At 41.7% G+C, this 20615-nt stretch overlaps 1 protein-coding gene across 3 annotated transcripts in view; it reads left to right on the top strand.

The window, feature by feature from the left end:
- The window catches only part of LOC112235962 (E3 ubiquitin-protein ligase RNF13), an 86211-nt gene that overhangs the window by 45049 nt on the left and 20547 nt on the right, over nucleotides 1–20615 (top strand). For all 3 annotated transcript variants that reach the window (XM_024404521.2, XM_024404523.2, XM_024404522.2), the window contains 4 exons: nucleotides 10247–10334; nucleotides 11555–11645; nucleotides 12412–12517; nucleotides 14939–15032. In XM_024404521.2, coding sequence (XP_024260289.1) covers nucleotides 10247–10334; nucleotides 11555–11645; nucleotides 12412–12517; nucleotides 14939–15032 — 379 coding nt within the window. The remainder of the gene's footprint in view (nucleotides 1–10246; nucleotides 10335–11554; nucleotides 11646–12411; nucleotides 12518–14938; nucleotides 15033–20615) is intronic.

Genomic DNA, 20615 nt, shown 5'->3' with positions numbered 1-20615 from the left:
CCAACCATCGCCCCTGGTGAGACAAAACTGCGACTCGGCAGTGAAGAGCACTTTTTGCCAGTCTGGTGTCTGGTCCTGTCTGGTCCAGCAACAGTGGGTTTGTGCCCATAGGCGACTTTGTGCCCATAGGTGACGTTGTTGCCGGTGATGTCTGGTGCCTTACAACAGGCCTACATTCCCTCAGTCCCGCCTCACTCAGCCTATTACGCACAGTCTGAGCACTTATGGAGGGATTGTGCATTCCTGGTGTAAGTCAGGTAGTTGTTGTTGCCATCCTGTACCTGTCCCGCAGGTGTGATGTTCAGATGTACCGATCCTGTGCAGGTGTTGTACATGTGTTCTGCCACTGCGAGGACGATCAGCTGTCCGTCCTGTCTCCCTGTAGTGCTGTCTTAGGCGTCCCACAGTACGGACATTGCAATTTATTGCCCTGGCCACATCTGCAGTCCTCATGCCTCCTTGCAACATGCCTAAGGCACGTTCACGCAGATGAGCAAGGACCCTGGGCATCTTTCTTTTGGTGTTTGTCAGTAGAAAGGCCCCTTTAGTGTCCTAAGTTTTCATAACTGTGACCTTAATTGCCTATCGTCTGTAAGCTGTTAGTGTCTTAACGACCATTCCACAGGTGCATGTTCATTAATTGTTAATGGTTCATTGAACAAGCATGGGAAACAGTGTTTAAACTCTTTACAATGAAGGTCTGTGAAGTTACTTGGATTTTTACAAATGATCTTTTAAAGACAGCGTCCTGAAAAAGGGACGTTTCTTTTTTTGCTTCGTTTATTTTTCAACTGTGCTGTTTCACAAATGTTCTGAACCTATATATATTTTACGGAAATGTTTAGTCCCTCCCTTCAGCTCCAGTCAAACCCTCTCATCGATCTCTGAACACCATCCAGATTTGATTACCATTTGCCATATATTTTTCACAACTGTGATGTTTCACAAAAGTTCTGAACCTATATATTCTCATAGTTTCTGCAGTAGTCTTTGATTTTATTATACAACTTTCTGCACGCTCTGCCCTACCCATACACTGTGGCACTCCAAGGGTTAACTGTACTGCACTAGTGAGTCATGAATCTCCAGGTGGCACAGTTTATTCAGTTCCATCAATCCATGACCAATGAGAGAGATGTCTGATAAGCTTCCTCTTAACTCCTCACGCCCTACCTAGCTGCTCCCTCCCCTAAGTTCAACTTTAACATTACATTTGTTACACTTTCTGGTTAGTGTTTTTGGACTATAACATAACCAGATAAATACCTAGGATACTGTTTTGTAGCCACATGGTAATTAAGTAATAAGTGTCAGTAAATGACTACATTTGGGAAATGATTTACTAGTGTTACCTTCTAATTTCTCCCTCATATGTTTTCTCGTATGAGGGAGCACTGAGGCAGAAAAAGCCAGGCACAATTAATGAAATTAGTGTTAATTGCAAAGTTATGTTAATTAGGCTATCTAGTAAACTACATCTTGATCAAATTGGCATTGAAGGTTAAAAGGGTGCACATGTACGATGTATCGCTGTCAGCATGGGTTCGAATCCGTTCCATTGCTCTTTCAGCACTCTCTCTTTCGTACATTTCAGCTTTCTCTCTCTCTATCCAATACACATACAAAATACTTAAAGGGGCTGTGCAGTCAAAAACATGATTTCCTTGTTTAAAAATACAAAAACTCATAGTGTGGAAATATATATATATATATATATATATATACATATATATATTTCCACACTATGAGTTTTTTTTGCCTGGAATTTCAGCCTGTTCAGGTGGGATAGAGTTTGGACATAATATCACAATCTGATCCAGGGATTTTTCTGCAATTGAAATCCTTGGGCGGGCTGGAAAGATGCTTTCAGTGTAAACTTAACTGACTAAAACAAGATTTTAAATATGTAGAGAAGATAATGGACCTATATATTTTTTGAAAATTCCCAAAACAATGAATTTAACCGTATTGATTTTATGTTTGAACAAAAGAACAAAGCATTAGCCATGGCAAAATGCATAGAATTGCAGGAAATTAGCTTTAAAACGGTAACATTTTCTTTCAGCTCCCTGGCAAAATATGTAGAAAATGTCTAACCCACCAAGATGGGGCCTCTAAAATGTACTCTAAAATCCTGTACCCATTGCCATGCCCACCAGTTAAGTGTTTGATCCATAAAAAAACCTGCGATCTGATTATTCTGACCAATGACCATTCATATTTTTATTTGCATAATTATCCTCCCACTTTGACGGGGTAAGCAGGTTAGGCTGTAGACTAGTCTAGATGATCCTATCTGCCCACATGATTTGAATGAGCATTTTAATGGAAAAATTGAGATTCAGAGAAATATATTATAAAAAAAATGATATTTAATCAAATCAAAAAATCGAGTCAAACTTTATTTGTCAAATGCGCCAAATGCAGTGTAGATCTTGCTGTGAAATGCTTACTTACAAGCACTTAACCAACAGTGCCTTTCAAGAAAGAGTTAAGAAAATATTTACCAAATCATCTAAAGTAAAAAATTCTAAAAAGTAACACAATAAATTAACAATAACGAGGCTATATACAGGGGGTACCGGTACCGAGTCAATGTGTGGGGGTACAGGTTAGTCTCAATGTAAATAGTCAGGTGGCCATTTGATTAATTGTTCAGTAGTCTTATGGCTTGGGGGTAGAAGCTGTTAAGGAGCCTTTTGGTCCTTTACTCGGCGCTCCGGTACCGCTTTCCGTGTGGTAGCAGAGAAAACAGTCTGACTTGGGTGACTGGAGTCTTTGACAATTTTTTGATCTTTTCTCTGACACCGCCTAGTATATAGGTCCTGGATGGCAGGAAGCTTGGCCCCAGTGATGTACTGGGCCGTACGCACTACACTCTGTAGTGCCATACGTTCAGATGCCGAGCAGTTGCCATACCAGTCGGTGATGCAACCAGTCAGGATGCTCTCGATGGTGCAGCTGGTTAGGATGCTCTCTGAATGTTGCTCTGTTTAAAGAATTTATATCAGCTAACGAGAGCGTTATCACACAGTCGTCCCGAACAGCTGGTGCTCTCATCATGCATGCTTCAGTGTTGCTTGCCTCAAAGTGAGCATAAAAGGCATTTAGCTCATCTGGTAGGCTCGCGTCACTGGGCAGCTCGCGTCTGGGTTTCCCTTTGTAGTCTATAATAGTTTGCAAGCCGTGCCACATCCTACGAGCATCAGAGCCGGAGTAGTAGGATTTAATCTTAATCCTGTATTAACGTTTTGCTTGTCTGATGGTTCGTCTGAGGGCATAGCGGGATTTCTTACAAGCGTCCAGATTAGTGTCCCGCTCCTTGAAAGCGGCAGCTCTAGCCTTTAGCCCGATGCGGATGTTGCCTGTAATCCATGGCTTCTGGTTAGGATATGTACGTATGGTCACTGTGGGGACGACGTCGTCGATGCACTTATTGATGAAGCCAATGACTGAGGTGGTATACTCCTCAATGTCATAGGATGAATCCCAGAACATATTCTAGTCTGTGTTTTAGCGAAACAGTCCTGTAACGTAGCATCCGCGTCATCTGACCACTTCCGTATTGAGCAAGTCACTGGTACTTCCTGCTTTTAGTTTTTGCTTGTAAGCAGGAATCAGGAGGACGGAATTATGGACAGATTTGCCAAATGGAGGGTGGGGGAGAGCTTTGTATGCATCTCTCTGTGTGGAGTAAAGGTGGTCTAGAGTTTTTTTTGCCTCTGGTTGCACATGTGACATGCTGGTATAAATGAGGTAAAACGGATTTAAGTTTGCCTTTATTAAAGTCCCCGGCCACTAGGAGCGCCGCTTCTGGATGAGCATTTTCTTGTTTGCTTATGGCCGTATACAGCTCATTGAGAGCGGTCTTAGTGACAGCATCGGTTTGTGAGGGTAAATAGACGGCTACGAATAATATAGATGTGAACTCTCTTGGTAGATGGTGTGGTCTACAGGTTATCTTAAGGTACTCTACCTTAGGCGAGCAATACCTCAATACTTCTTTAATATTAGACATCGCCACCGGCTGTTATTGACAAATAGACACACCCCCACCCCTCGTCTTACCAGACGTAGCTTCTCTGTCCTGCCGGTGCATGGAAAATCCCACCAGCTCTGTATTATCCGTGTCGTCATTCAGCCACGACTCGTGAAACATAAGATATTACAGTTTTTAATGTCCCGTTTGTAGGATAATCTTGATCGTAGGTTATCGATTTTATTTTCCAATGATTGCACCTTGGCCAATAGAACGGATGGCAGTGGGGGTTTACTCATTCCGCCCCCTTTTTCTTCATCTTTTCCTCACGCAAATGACAGGGATTTGGGCCTGTTCCCTTAGAAAGCAGTATATTCTTTGCGTCGGACTCGTTAAATTATTTTTCATGAAATAAACACTCACAGTTGTTTATTAGTCATACAGTGATGATTTAAAAATGTCATTAAAAAGACTGCATGGGAACTTAAAAAACATATTTAAATTAGTATTTTTGCTAAATTCAAAAGTTTTAGCTGACTTCACTGCACTGAAAGTCAACCTGGAAATGGGATAAAAAGCAGAGAAGAAAATAATAATTTTGTGAATTTGTCATTTTATCGTCAACAGTCCTCAGTGCACTTAAATGTTTGTGCATGGGAGATGGCTAACAAATTTCTTTGGTGACTAACCAGTGACCACCAATAAATATTTATTGGTTGACCCAGTTACTTGTGATTTATAAATTCACACATCCATTCACAAACACACATGCTGATACTTAACGGAAGCATGTGCAGATGCTTGCCTGAAAGCTCACATTGCACCCCACTGTGTCACCACCACATCAGGACGCTAGAGTCTATATCTGCTACACAGATGGTCCAGACTCTATATTGCATCATACACAGCTTATTAACCCTTCACAAAGACACTATGTCCATTTAGTATTGCAGTTATCCTTTAGACTCAAAGATTTTGTTTCTGCCTATGGACCTCAGTTGAGAGGTATAGACTTCAATAAAGACACTGTCAAGCTAACTGCAATGGAAGTGCATCATTAATGTGCTGTGCTTTTGATTGTGTTACTATTTACATTTTTCAAATCTTTAAAAAAAACTCTGCATCGTTGGGAAGGGATCATAAGCAAGCATTTTACAGTAAAGTCTATACCCCTTATATTCGTAGCATGTGACAAATATATATTTTTTATTTGATATGATTTTTCTTCCGGGGATTACAGTAATTATCAAGCACAACAAGTGCTGTTAAATTGTGATCGAGGATGTTGTTGTTGCTCCGTCGTTAGTTTGCAGACATGCCGTGCCTTCAGTCTGGGATCAAGAAAATAGCAATTTGCTGTGTGTGGTTGTGGTTTCCATCCAAGCATGCGTGCGTATGCATGCTATCGATTTCTCAATGTGAAGGTTTGTGTCTTGGTAGGCTCTGATTTGCACCCCCTCTCTTTTCATCTTCTTTCTTTCTTTCTTTCTTTCTTTCTTTCTTTCTTTCTTTCTTTCTTTCTTTCTTTCTTTCTTTCTTTCTTTCTTTCTTTCTTTCTTTCTTTCTTTCTTTCTTTCTTTCTTTCTTTCTTTCTTTCTTTCTTTCTTTCTTTCCCTCTCTCTCGTCCTGCAGTTTGAGAGGAATGCACTGAATGTCCTTATCTCTGCCCATGCAAACATTCTGTGAGCCAGTAGAGGTTGAATTCCTCTCAGATTGCAGGCAGACCACATGCTGGCTTCAGAGGTGAAGCAGCCTGAGGTGCTTCTCACGATTACACTGAAAAACAAGGACACTTAAAACCCTTAAAGAACATGAAAAAAACACGTATAAGAATACAAAAAACATAAGCCCAAAGTCAAGCTCCTTACTTCCGCCACCATAGAGTTGTCAAAACACTAGCAGCATTCTTAGCTCAAGATATCATACCAAAACAGCGTTTTTGTAACTAACCGCCTACAGTCACAATTTTGAGTACACAAGTCATCTGTTTTCTCAGTTTTTATGTTTGTGACGAATCTCCTGTTGTCACAGTAAAGATAGGATTATGTAGATTCCAGTTTCTTAGCAGGGCCTCAATGGTTTTGCATTTGTCTCCTCTGTGGGGGATGACTTTCTCTCTCATAGGAGACTTTAATGCTGTGGGAATGAAGGGGATGGGGGAGAGACTGCGACAGGAATCATCTGCTGGCTCGCTAGTTCTCTGTCTCTTCTCAAAGACAACCTCATACATATGGAGACACAAACCAAGAAGCACACACACACACAGATGCGACATTCACACACAAACTCACACACAGACGTGTACACACTGTGGCCTGCGGTAGCTCTCAGAACACACAAAAATGATTTATTCCTGCGTTGACACTCGCGGTTGCAGACACATTGTAGTCATTGATGCACACACACACAATACACCCTCACAGGCAAATACTTGGTCTTATACAGCTTTGCCCTCAACACAAACATACACAGAGTGTACACTCACACACACAGAGTGCAGAAAATTCCAGTGACAAACAAAAAGGCAGCCCTGTGCTAATGTCTGCTAGCATCTCGATTCCCTCAAACTACCATCTCTTCTCTCATCCTCTTTGTCTGAATGAACAATACATTTTGTTAGCGTAGCATAGCTACAGAAAATGATACCAGAATAGAGTGTAGCCCTAGCTTAGCCTAGCCTAATCTATAGCCTTAGGTTAATGAGCACTAGGCTAATGCAAGTCCACTGTGGTGCAGTCAATGGATGGGGACACTCTGGGGTCATAGCAAGTCAGAGAGGCAAACTGATTCCTCACCCCTATTCTTTACATAGTATGCTCTTCCCTCTTCATCATCGTCTCACTTTCACCGCCATGGCGGGGTGTAACTTTACTCCAAGAATAACACGCCTTTACCCAAGTTATTTATGAGGGAACTTCCTAAAAGGATTTTACGTGAAGTTGGATTTAGGCATATGATTATAACATCTAAGTGTAACATCCTTTCACTTTACACTACACTAATATCCCTCACTTAGTCTAATTGTAAATGAAATATTTGATTTGGTCTTGATTGAATGTCAAGATTAGGATTAGTGAGAGAGGGGGAGAGAGAGAGAGATGCTACTAACAGCTTACTAAACAACATACACTTAGTGTTCATTTCTTAGTATACATATCTCCCTGGCATATTACTTATGCAGCAACATACATGACATATGTTTGGACTCATTGTTGTTGTGTCGTGCTCACATGAACAGGAAGGTGGCCCGGCAGTCCTGGTTGTGGGCAATCTTCTCAATTACTTTGTCATCAAAGTCTGGTATTCTCTGGATGAAGTCATGCTGGATTGACAGCATGGCCAATTACATTCAACTTTTTCTGGCCCATGGTTTTGCGTGTGAAGTAAAAAATAAAAATAAACATTTTAAGGGTGTAAAAGTTTCTCTCCGACTCAGCGGTTGTCATCGGATTAGTGGTGATAATGATTTTGTGAAAAGAGACCGTCTCAGACAAAGCCTTTTGCAGGTTGTTCTCTTGGAGTGATTTCAATAAAGAAAGTGACATCTTTCTAGTGTGCAACTCAGGATTCTGGTAGGGATGGACAGCACCGTTTTCATGCCGGTAGAGAGCTCCATTTCCCACGGGTCATAGCTTGGTAGAACACTGGAGCTCTGCGGTCGGAAAGGAATGTTCATATTGGGGTAAAAGCTAGTTGTCTACCAACTTTGCCACGATTAAGTGGTCACTTTCAGAAAACCTTTCTTGCACATGAGCAGCGATTGTGTCGCATGCCTCCATCCCAGGTGCAGTGTTAAGGTTTCTCTGCCCTGGTTCAGTGGCATCAACATGTCCTCTTGGCCAGTGCATCAGTTTGCTCGCCAATTTTTTTAATGCTCACCTTGAGGTTGTCGATTGCTCCGGCATTTCCGCTGCATCAATGGTTCGTTTGAGTTGTACTAAAACATCCACCTCAAACATGACCAAAGAAAATAACTTGAGCAGTTGCAGAAATGTGTGATCCTTAAGTTTCATGGCCAGGTCATATGCCTCACTGATGGTGATCTCATTCCAACCAGGGGGCCAGTGCCTCACGGTCCTCCCACACAACATTGACGGTTCTGCTTTTGAAGTTCCATTGTGTATCCGGTGGCCTGGGGACCCGTCTGTTCGCTGACTCCGCGAGAGTGGAGAGTCTTTTAGGTGAGAGCGAGAAAAAGGTGAAAAAGTAGGATAGGTCTGCAAAAAAAAAACTTTGTATGTACACTTACTCGCCCTGCACAGAGTTGGTGAAGTGTTAGATTCTGTTGGTGTGCATAACAGTACACAAACTGCGCGTTTGGGTAAGTCTCCTTAAGTAGCGTTTGGACACCACGTGCATTACCACTCATCACCGCTGACCCATCGTAAGTTTGTGCAACCAGCTTCTCCTTCATGTTCAGTGGCGCTAGGACTTGTTTGATGGTGTTGGAGAGACAAACACCAGTTTTGTTTGTCCTTCACCTCTACAAACTCCAAAAAGCTCACACACACACTGTGGTCTGATAACATGTAGCGCAGCACTATTACCATATGTGATTTACAGGAGACAGCAGTGGTCTCGTCCTTAACTATTAAAAGCATAGCCATAACATGATGCAGCCACCACTATGACTGAAAATATCGAGTGTGGTACTCAGTAATGTGTTGTATTGGATTTTCCCAAAACATAACACTTTGTATTGTACAGATGCAAAAGGATTCTCCGACACGTTAGCTATAGCTTCTCTGTACACTTCATACATACAATCCAAAGGTTTGTTTTGGATCGTGCTTAATGTACCCTTAAGAAGGGGTTGGTCGTCATAATGGCTTTGTAGCCAGTAATCTCCTTCACGCATGCTCTCAAAAATACACCTGAAAATGCCCTTGTGCTGACTCACAATTACCACACAATTTAATGCATGCTATAATTCTGGCAAGCACGTACCTATTCTCCTCCGATTGTTGGTTGTGAAGGACATGGCGCGTCTATATGTCTAGCTGAGCCACAATGTTTGATTTTCCCAGTAATCCCAGGTTAACAGCATTGTCTACATGTGATGCACAATTCTCATGTTTTGAGAGACTTTCAGATGTTTTAAATCCTTAAACCCAGACCTGGACCACACACCCTCTCCACCGAAAAGCAGGCAGGGGAAGCAACACTCACAGTCAGCCACTGCTTCCTTCCAAACCTCTCATTGTTGAATTTGCGATTTCCGACTTGTTGTGTGACGTTTATGTCCAATGGCACAGAGACATTTTATCTCTAATTTCTCGTCATATGACAAAGATTGTAGATCGTCAAGACAGTAGATCGTCAAGTGATTCATGATGATGACTGCTTATCTAGCTAGCTAATTTGCTAGCTAAGATTTTGAAAGTATGATGTTGACATGATCAGTCCAATCACAGCTACGGGAGATCTAATGTGATTTGATGTAATTTTATATGTGGCCAATGACCTTAAGCCTTCTTGGAAGGGCACTTTTACTGTAAATCCATGGCAGCACACAAGCGGGGTTGAACTGCCTCTCTCTCCAGTAGATTCTGTGGTGACGTAGTGTCCCCATGAGTGACAGAACCCTGAGCCAATCACGGCACAACCAGATAAGATTAACAACGCCTATGCTCGGTGCTTTTGCTGGCTGCTCCTCCACCACAGAAAGCACTGAGCTAGGCTGAAATCAATGCATTTTGGAGCTGCCTTACTCAAGAAATAGACCAAGTTTGTATGCTGCTTTATTAACTCAAGGATTGTTTTTTTTTTTTCCATTGTATGCTGAACTGATATTTGACACGAATTAATGCAAGAATAACACTTTATAATTTAACAAAACAGGTTGGCCTCTGCTCTGCCCCACCTGCCCTGAATGATGGGTCACCACTGATTACATACAAGCTACTATGTCAAATAAGTTATTTTAGCCATTGATTTCTTTCAGAATGCTGTGTGTTAAGCTACATTACATGCTATGCAAATTCTTGCCTTGTTCTCCTTCATGTGGTGGTGTGTCCATGTAGCATGTCATTATCATTATAAGCACATAGTATACAAATGCATGGACATTGACAAATATTCAACTGAACCACACACTCCCTGTCCTGAAGTGATGTCAGTTACAAAATAGTTACGGAAATATCTGTCACAGAATGGATACAGTATAAAGATACTTAGATATTTGGGTGGGATGGGCTGGCTGAACACACACTGATCCATAGGAACCACACACACACACAATGAACACAAAGGTTTTGTCTCCCGCAGGTCCTTAACGCCCAGAAGGCCGGGTACAAGGCGGCGATTGTTCACAACGTGGACTCTGATGACTTAATCAGCATGGGATCCAATGATCGTAAGTTTCCCCCCTCTTCCAATCCTTCTCTTCTGCACTGCACACACAAACACAAACGTGCAGCAGCACTGCACACAGTTGTCTGTTCATGTGTCTCCTCATTCGAGGTCAATACAGCTTTGATTCCCAAAACCTGAGCCTAGAGGACCTTTCGGACTCGCTGAGACTTAGAGATACTGCAGCCATAGCGCCAATTCCGACTCTTAATGTCGTTGTGGAGGAATGTGGTGCTCTGGTTTTCAGTACGTCGCCAAACAGTTCAACCCTGTCCAAACGGCTCGATCGGCCTGGAAATTCACAGTGCCCTATTTACCATCAAATTAAGTTTTTGGGAGGAGGGATATCTGTGCAGTTTCTCTTTTCTCAACAGGTTACTCTTCACATAGTTTGTCGCTTGTCTCCCGCCTCTTGCTCTGGGGTGTATGACTATGTATCATGAACAATCAAGACAGCACCTCATGCTGGTAATTGCCTAGGACGGATCATCCATTTGGATGGGTTCTTTTCAAACGTTGGTCAGCGAGCCATTTGTTAACTTATCAGCCATCCAAGAGATTTATGTCACTGGGGTTCTGTGGGCCCTACCAACTAGTAATATACCCACAATATGCCCACAGTCGTGCATGAGCAGAATCATATATAAGATGGTGGCACAAGTGGGCATCAGCCTCAACGCAGGGGCAGACTGGAATCATAAATCAGCGCACCAGGGGCAAATTGTCCGTTCTACTAAACTACTTTGGGCTTGTGTCTGAATGGTAACAGCAGCCCATTAGCCAAAATGGTAATTCTGCCCCAAAAAATTATGATACAATTTCTTAACATACTCATTATAAAAAAAAACAATACCCATTGGCCTAAAGATGGATCAGGCCACCAGGCATTTGCCCCAAATTCCCTATGCCAGTCCGTTTCATGCTCAGAGGGTCCCATAGACCCTGGAAATTACCCCATCTAACAGCTTTAAAGATCTGTGGTTCACCATAGTTATGGTCTGTCTAAATAAAGGATTTCAGAAATGCCAGATGTTTTACTATAGTGCCTCGACAAACATACCGTTCTTTCTATTTTTGTATCTTTCACCGATAAGTGAATCGAATCTTAATTTCTTCCTTCGAACGTGTTGTTATTTCATGATGGTTTAGATTTTATTTTATGATGGGCATCAATATGTGGCCACCTCATGTATAAATATATTTTCCTTCTCTTTTCCCTTTTAGTGGATATTTTGAAGCAGATTGACATTCCATCAGTGTTTGTGAGCGAAGAGACTGCCGACTCCCTGAAAAAGGACTACGCATATGACAAGGGGTGAGTCGCGGACCAAGATCTAATTTCCATGTCTATCAACATCAAGGCTAATTCAAGCCGGAGACATCCAAACTGGCGTGCTCTATCCATACTGTCTAAGAATCCTGTCCAAATAAATCTGTCAGCGTTATTAAAAAAAAAAATATATATATATATATATATATATATATATTTATTTATTCTATGAATGCAGTGGAAAGACGACGTAAAATGATATTTTTCTCTTTGTGCTACATTACTCTGTCATAATGGCCTCAATTGACGTGCTGGCATCGTAAAGCAGATCTGCCTCATGCTGTCATCACATTCCCAGAGCTATGCAGAGAACAGTGGATAATCAGGGAATGACTGTTTTTTCTTCCCACCATGCTGTCAGTAATAGACCTCTTTCTTTGCTCTGATATCAATCATACATTCGGGTTAGTACCTCTTTTGTCCTGGCATGCAGACATACCAAAATAGTATATTTCCAGTCAATTGCCTGGAAATATTGCAATGTTCTTTACAAAATGTTATTATAGAAACGTCTTATCCATTATTTCACTGTGTGAAATTACATTAGTCAGATGGGAGGGCGTTTCTGTGACAGGACGTCATGAGGTGTAAAATGAAAACGAGTCGCCTCATGTGACATGCTATAGATGATGGGCCATAACGACACGCTCCAATCGTAAGGACTCCTTGTAGGTCACTATTGGAGTGTATCTAATTGTCAGTCATAAACACTTAATTAAATCTCCATAATGGCGCTGTTGTTGTTTTTCAGGGGTCATGTGGTCCTCATGCCGGACTTCAGCCTGCCTCTGGAATACTACCTGATCCCCTTCCTCATCATCGTGGGAATCTGCCTCATCCTCATCGTCGTTTTCATGGTAGACAAATGCACTATCTTCTCAACATGTCAATAAAGTTTAGTCATTCATTCATGTACACTGAGAATACAAAACATTAAGACCATCGGCTCTTTCCATGAAATAGACTGACCACGTAAATCAATGTGAAAGCTATGATCCCTTATTATTGTCCCTTGTTAAGTCCACTTCAATCAGTGTAGATAAAGGGGAGACAGACAGACTAAAGAATGATTTTCAAGCCCTGAGACAATGGAGACATGAATTGTGCATGAGTTCCATTCAGAGGATGAATGGTCAAGACAAAAGATTTACAATGCATTCGGAAAGTATTCGGACCCCTTGACTTTTTCCACATTTTGTTACGTTACAGCCGTATTCTACAAAAACAAATCTCATCAATACCCCATAATGACAAAGTGAAAAACATTTTTTTTGAAATTTTTACAAATGTATAAAAAATTAAAAGACATACCTTATTTACAGAAGTATTAAGACCCTTGCTATGTCATTCGACATTGATCTTAGGTGCATCCTATTTCCATTGATCATCCTTGAGAGGTTTCTATAACTTGATTGGAGTCCACCTGTGGTAAATTCAATTGATTGGACATGGTTTGGAAAGGCACACACCTGTCTACATAAGGTCCTGCAGTTCACAGTGCATGTCAGAGCAAAAACCAAGCCATGAGGTCGAAGGAATTGTCCGTGGCGCTCCAAGACAGGATTGTGTCAAAGTACAGATTTGGGGAAGGTCACCAAAAAATATTTGCAGCATTTAAGGTCTCCAAGAACACAGTGGCCTCCATCATTCTTAAATGGAAGAAGTTTGGAGCCACCAAGACTCTTCCGAGAGCTGGCCATCCGGCCAAACTGAGTAACCATCTCTGCAGCATTCCACCAATCAGGCCTTTATGGTAGAGTGGCCAGGCGGAAGCCACTCCTCAGTAAAAGGCAAATGACAGCCCGCTTGGACTTTGCCAAAATGCACCTAAAGGACTCTCAGACCATGAGAAACAAGATTCTCTGGTCTGATGAAACCAAGATTGAACTCTTTGGCCTGAATGCCAAGCGTCACGTCTGGAGTAAACATGGCACCATCCTTACGGTGAAGCATGGTGGTGGCAGCATCATACTGTGGGGATGTTTTTCAGCGGCAGGGCCTGGGAGACTAGTCCGGATCGAGGGAAGGATTAGCGGAGCAAAGTACAGAGAGATCCTTGATGAAAACCTCTGGGACTCAGACTGGGGCGAAGGTTCAAACAGGACAACAACCCTAAGCACACAGTCAAGACTTTATTTAACTAGGCAAGTCAGTTAAGAACAAATTCTTATTTACTACCCCACCAAATCCTAACCCGGACGACACAGGGCCAATTGTGCGCTACTCTATGGGACTCCCAATCACGGCTGGTTGTGATACAGCCTGGAATCGAACCAGGGTCTGTAATGACGCCTCTAGCACTGAGATGCAGTGCCTTAGACTGCTGCACCACTCAGGAGCCCCAAAGCAGGAGTGGCTTCGGGACAAGTCTCTGAATATCCTTGAGTGGCCCAACCAGAGCCTGAACTTGAACCTGATTGAACATCTCTGGAGAGACACTCCCCATCTAACCTGACAGAGCTTGAGAGTATCTGCAGAGAATTGGAGAAACTCCCCAAATACAGGTGTGCCAAGCTTTGTAGCGTCATACCCAAGAAGACTTGAGGCTGTAATCGCTGCCAAAGGTGCTTCAACAAAGTACTGAGTAAAGGGTCTGAATACATTGCAAAAATGTCTAAAAACCTGTTTTTGCTTTGTCATTATGGGGTATTGTGTGTAGATTGATGAGGAAAATGTTTTATTTAATCAACTTTAGAATAAGGTTGTATCGTAAAAAGTCAAGGGGTCTGAATACTTTCCGAATGCACTGTATATGCCTTTGAACGGGGTATGGTAGTAGGTGCCAGGTGCACTTGTTTGTGTCAAGAACTGCAACGCTGCTGGGTTTTTCACGCTCAACAGTTTCCCGTGTGTATGAAGATGATATCATCAAGCCTGCTACAACAACAAAACATTTTATTTTTTATTTAAGTAGGCAACAAATAACAGATAACTTGCTCATTAGATTTGTCTGATTAGTTAAAAAGCAGTCTCAGTTACCCAAATCATCCCACTTCCCAAAGAATTGACACAAGAACGTGATAAATGTAATTATTTTAAATGCCCATACAATTATTTTGAGTACTGGTTGAGGTATGTTTTAACTCTAGAGAATACTTATTTCGGAAATAACTATCAATGAAATGGTGACGTCAGACTTTTGGAAAGAGGGTGCATGGTTGAAGTACAAGAGCGTTGCCCGGTTCAAAAAAACTGTTTGGGGTATTCATCAGGATTTTCGGGTAAGGTTAAGTGACTCACAACTCCCCAACTTACTTGACTTTTCCCTTCTCGCTCAGATCACCAAGTTTGTCCAGGGCAGACACAGGGCTCGGAGAAGCCGTCTGCGCAAGGACCAGCTGAAGAAACTTCCCATTCACAAGTACAATAAAGGTAGGGAGGGATATAGCTATCAACAAAGCTATCTTGACATCAGCATTGAGAAGTGAGATGGGCCAATAGTTTTGTGTTTGGTTCGTAAGCATTGACAACACTGATCTTTTAGTAATGTCGTTCGGGGATGTAAGGTATCCCCGTATGTTTTCCTCACTTAGTGTGAATGTATGGATTACTGTCAAAGCTGGTTGCTTCAACACAGGTTCAAGTTGAGGGAGTATCTGTGTATATTGGAATTTGTCATTGGAGAACAGAGTCTAAAAATGGTTTTGTGTCAGTTTGTTTGCCCGACTATGTGTCAACAACACAAAGATTGAAACCTGGCTATGTGATCGGAAGGCACACTTACCCTTGTATGAGATCATTTAGAATGGTATTATGACTCACTCACAGATCTATCGACCTTTGTCCTCAATGAACAGTTGACCCTAAACGCTCACCCTAACCCTCGACCTAGATGAGAACTCCAAACTGACCGTATATCTCCACCGGTCTAGCCATGCTATGCCTTGTGTCATACGACTGGGCCACAATGCGGGTGACATTTTGAACGAGTTATGACACCTCAATCTGCTCCAGCGCTTCGTGCCATGAGCTAATGAGATGAATACAGCTTGATTTTCCACAGAGCCTGCTCCCCAGATTAAGAATGCCGTTATCTCAGATATGAGAAGGCCCTATATAAATACATATTCTGTTTACCTCGAGGGAGGTAGATTTGAAACTCCTTAATTGGAAGTCATGGACTTGAAGAGGGTTTCTCCATTTTGTGTTTCTCCCCTCGGTCAGCTCAGGAGGTTTTATAGCCCTGCTTTTGCATTGCAAATACTGTTTTTCTGACATCTGCACCTGGTCACATGTCAGTCCTGAGTAGAATGTTGGCTGTATTCACACTTGGAAGGAGTTTAGAGGCTTGGTTTGGGGTAGAAAGCCCCTTGTTCAAAAATCAGCTGCGCAGGGGACACTGAGGAGATCTTGACAGAATCTAGGTGATGCATATTAACTAGCTCCCTATGTGGTTGTGTGAGACGGTGTGTGTGAGTGGCTGTGCGACAACCCTTGTCTGACTGACAGATTCCACAGGCATTAGAGGGAGTTCATAAATTCAGGGAATGGTTCCATCAGCTGCAGTTAAAATATTTGTTATTATTATTGGCCCAACCACTACAGCCTCCTCTTCTGAGGACAAAAATAAACGTTGTTTTTACAGCTTTTTCTTTTTTTGTTACATGTACATTCTAAACACACATTTGACATACATGGCACTTCTCACTTTTCTTCACAGTAGTTACATGGCATGAGTATAGTTACTTGACATGCATCACATTCGGATAGATTATATCCAAACACATACTGTACCAGTCAAAAGTTTGGACACACCTACTTATTCAAGGGTTTTTCTTTATTTTTACTATTTTCTACATTGAAGAATAATTGTGAAGACATCTAAACTATGACATAACATATACAGAATCATGTAGTAGCCAAAAAAGTTTAAAAAATCTAAATATGATTTATATTTTAGATTCTTCAAAGAAGCCACCCTTTGCCTTTGGTTTGGACACACCTACTCATCCTAGAGTTGTTCTTTATTTTACTATTTTCTACATTGTAGAATAATAGTGAAGGCTTCACAACTATGAAATAACACATATGGAATCATGTAGTAACTAAAAAAGTAACATCAAAATATATTTTAGATTCTTCAAAGTAGCCACCTTTTGTCTTGATGACAGCTTTGCACTCTCTTGGCATTCTCTCAACCCACTTCACCTGGAATGCTTTTCCAACAGTCTTGAAGGATTTCCCACATATACTGAGCACTTGTTGGCTGCTTTTACTTCACTCTGCGGTCCAATTCATCCCAAACCATCTCAATTTGTTTGAGGTCGGGTGATTGTGGAGGCCATCTGATGCAGCACTCCATCACTCTCCTTCTTGGTCAAATAGCCCTTACACAGCCTGGAGGTGTGTTGGGTCATTGTCTTGTTGAAAAACAAATGATAGCCCCACTAAGCGCAAACCAGATGGGATGGCGTATTGCTGCAGAATGCTGTGGTAGCTATGCTGGTTAAGTGTGCCTTGAATTGAAAATAAATCACAGACAGTGTCACCAGCAAAGCACACCCACACCATCACATATCCTCCTCCATGCTTCATGGTGGGAACCACACATGCGCATATCATCCGTTCACCTACTCTGTGTCTCACAAAGACACAGCGGTTGGAACCAAAAATCTCAAATTTGGACTCATCAGACTAAAGGACAGATTTCCACCGTGTTTCTTTACCCAAGCAAGTCTCTTTTTCTTATTGGTGTTAGTAGGGATTTCTTTGCAGCAATTCAACCATGAAGGCCTGATTCACGCAGTCTCCTCTGAACAGTTGATGTTGAGATGTGTCTGTTACTTGAACTCTGTGAAGCATTCATTTGGGCTGCAATTACTGAAGCTGGTTACTCCTCTGAACTTATCCTCTGCAGCAGACGTAACTCTGGTTCTTCCTTTCCTGTGGTGGTCCTCATGAGAGCCAGTGTCATCCCAGTGCGGTTTTTGCGACTGCACTTGAATAAACTTTAAAAGTTCTTGAAATTTTCCCAATTGACTGACCTTCATGTCTTCAAGTAATGATGGACTACTGTTTGTCTTTGCTTATTTGAGCTGTTCTTGCCACAATATGGACTTGGTCCCTACCTTGTCAGAAGACAACTGATTGGCTCAAACGCATTAAGAAGGAAAGAAATTCCACAAATGAACAAGGCACACCTGTTTAATGAATGAATTTCATGACATTTTATTTTTGTGTCAAATCGCCACTTGGCAACCCATCCCTTATGGGATTAATTGACACATAAACAAACATTACAATAATTCACTATGGTAATTAAATGATCATTCTTCTTCCGGCGTTCTCTGCATTGCGCATCACATAAAGAGTGAAAAAATAAATCAATACATAATAGTAAATAAGGTTATCCAAACAATAATTATATCCCTAGAGCAGTAAAATAGTATACATAAATACAGTGGGGCAAAAAAGTATTTAGTCAGCCACCAATTGTGCAAGTTCTCCCACTTAAAAAGATGAGAGAGGCCTGTAATTTTCATCATAGGTACACTTCAACTATGACAGACAAAACGAGAGAAAAAAATCCAGAAAATCACATTGTAGGATTTTTAATGAATTTATTTGCAAATTATGGTGGAAAATAAGTATTTGGTCACCGACAAACAAGCGAGATTTCTGGCTCTCACAGACCTGTAACTTCTTCTTTAAGAGGCTCCTCTGTCCTCCACACGTTACCTGTGTTAATGGCACCTGTTTGAACTTGTTATCAGTATAAAAGACACCTGTCCACAACCTCAAACAGTCACACTCCAAACTCCACTATGGCCAAGACCAAAGAGCTGTCAAAGGACACCAGAAACAAAATTGTAGACCTGCACCAGGCTGGGAAGACTGAATCTGCAATAGGTAAGCAGCTTGGTTTGAAGAAATCAGCTGTGGGAGCAATTATTAGGAAATGGAAGACATACAAGACCACTGATAATCTCCCTCGATCTGGGGCTTACGCAAGATCTCACCCCGTGGGGTCAAAATGATCACAAGAACGGTGAGCAAAAATCCCAGAACCACACGGGGAACCTAGTGAATGACCTGCAGAGAGCTGGGACCAAAGTAACAAAGCCTACCATCAGTAACACACTACGCCGCCAGGGACTCAAATCCTGCAGTGCCAGACGTGTCCCCCTGCTTAAGCCAGTACATGTCCAGGCCCATCTGAAGTTTGCCAGAGAGCATTTGGATAATCCAGAAGAAGATTGGGAGAATGTCATATGGTCAGATGAAACCAAAATATAACTTTTTGGTAAAAACTGAACTCGACGTGTTTGGAGGACAAAGAATGCTGAGTTGCATCCAAAGAATACCATACCTACTGTGAAGCATGGGGCTGGAAACATCATGCTTTGGGGCTGTTTTTCTGCAAAGGGTCGAGGACGACTGATCCGTGTAAAGGAAAGAATGAATGGGGCCATGTATCGTGAGATTTTGAGTGAAAACCTCCTTCCATCAGCAAGGGCATTGAAGATGAAACGTGGCTGGGTCTTTCAGCATGACAATGATCCCAAACACACCGCCCGGGCAATGAAGGAGTGGCTTCGTAAGACTGGCCTAACCAGTCTCCAGATCTCAACCCCATAGAAAATCTTTGGAGGTAGTTGAAAGTCCATGTTGCCCAGCAACAGCCCCAAAACATCACTGCTCTAGAGGAGATCTGCATGGAGGAATGGGCCAAAATACCAGCAACAGTGTGTGAAAACCTTGTGAAGACTTACAGAAAACGTTTGACCTCTGTCATTGCCAACAAAGGGTATGTAACAAAGTATTAAGATAAACTTTTGTTATTGACCAAATACTTATTTTCCACCAAAAATTACAGGCCTCTCATCTTTTTAAGTGGGAGAACTTGCACAATTGGTGGCTGACTAAATACTTTTTTGCCCCACTGTACAGACAGACAGAGACAGACAAACAAACAGAAGTCACTTGAACCCAGTCTGACACTAAGAGAAGATTCATATGGTAGACAAGCCTATACACAATCTATATACACAAACACCATTAACCACATCGACGCTAAATATTTTTACAATTTAATTATAGGTAGCCCTTTTTCCTTTATTCCAGGCTTTATCTAAATATTCTGCGAACGGAAATACACAATGGACAAAAAAAAACATTTCAATTTCTCCTCATCACTCAGCCACATAATTCCAGGGTATATCTGGTGGGCTTTCTGGAACAAGAGCAAGCGGATATCATGATAGAAAGGGCAATAGAGGATCAAATGAGTTTCATTCTCTATTTCTTCGAGGTCACAATAGTTACATAATTCTACTTCACCACAGTACCGCCCTGTTTCAATACGCAGAGGCAATATCCCTGATCTTACCTGTGCACATAGCAATCTATGGTTTTTAGATAGGTAATACATAATATATCTCTCACACAAAAACTCACTCTTAATCAAACAAAAGGTTCTCAATTTGGGTTTATGATTAATCTCTTCCACCCATTTTTTGTCATATTGCATCAACAGTTGTTTTTTAATCATATCTATGTCTCCCTTAATTTTGTTTTCATACAGATGTTCACAGTTAGACTGTTGAAAAAGGTCAGACATTTCAGTTGCCCAGGATCCCCCTATGGATAGATCCCATTGAAAAACTTGACTAGCTATTCATGGCAGTTGGCATATCCCACAGTCTATTCCAAAGTCTCACCATACACGCCTTCCATCTCACCTCACAGGGTTCCCAGCCCATGTCCCCAGTTATTGCAAGAACAGGTGCAAACTTGTGTACACCTAAAAAGTAACATACTGCTCTGCTATGGACATGTTTGTTTTTAAGACACCTAATGGCACCCCACACTCTTGCTGAATAGTACAGAACAGGACACACGCATGTCTGACACAGTTTGGAATAGGTAGCATAACCAATATCTTTGAGTGTTTTTGTTTTTTCTATTACTATTCTATTTTTTCTATCAAATGTTGCATATAGAAAGGTAATATGT

This window comes from Oncorhynchus tshawytscha, linkage group LG05 (assembly GCF_018296145.1).
Source record: "Oncorhynchus tshawytscha isolate Ot180627B linkage group LG05, Otsh_v2.0, whole genome shotgun sequence".
Lineage (NCBI taxonomy): Eukaryota > Metazoa > Chordata > Actinopteri > Salmoniformes > Salmonidae > Oncorhynchus > Oncorhynchus tshawytscha.
The sequence above is the reverse complement of the archived record's forward strand: the minus strand, read 5'-3'. Positions and strand labels throughout refer to the sequence as shown.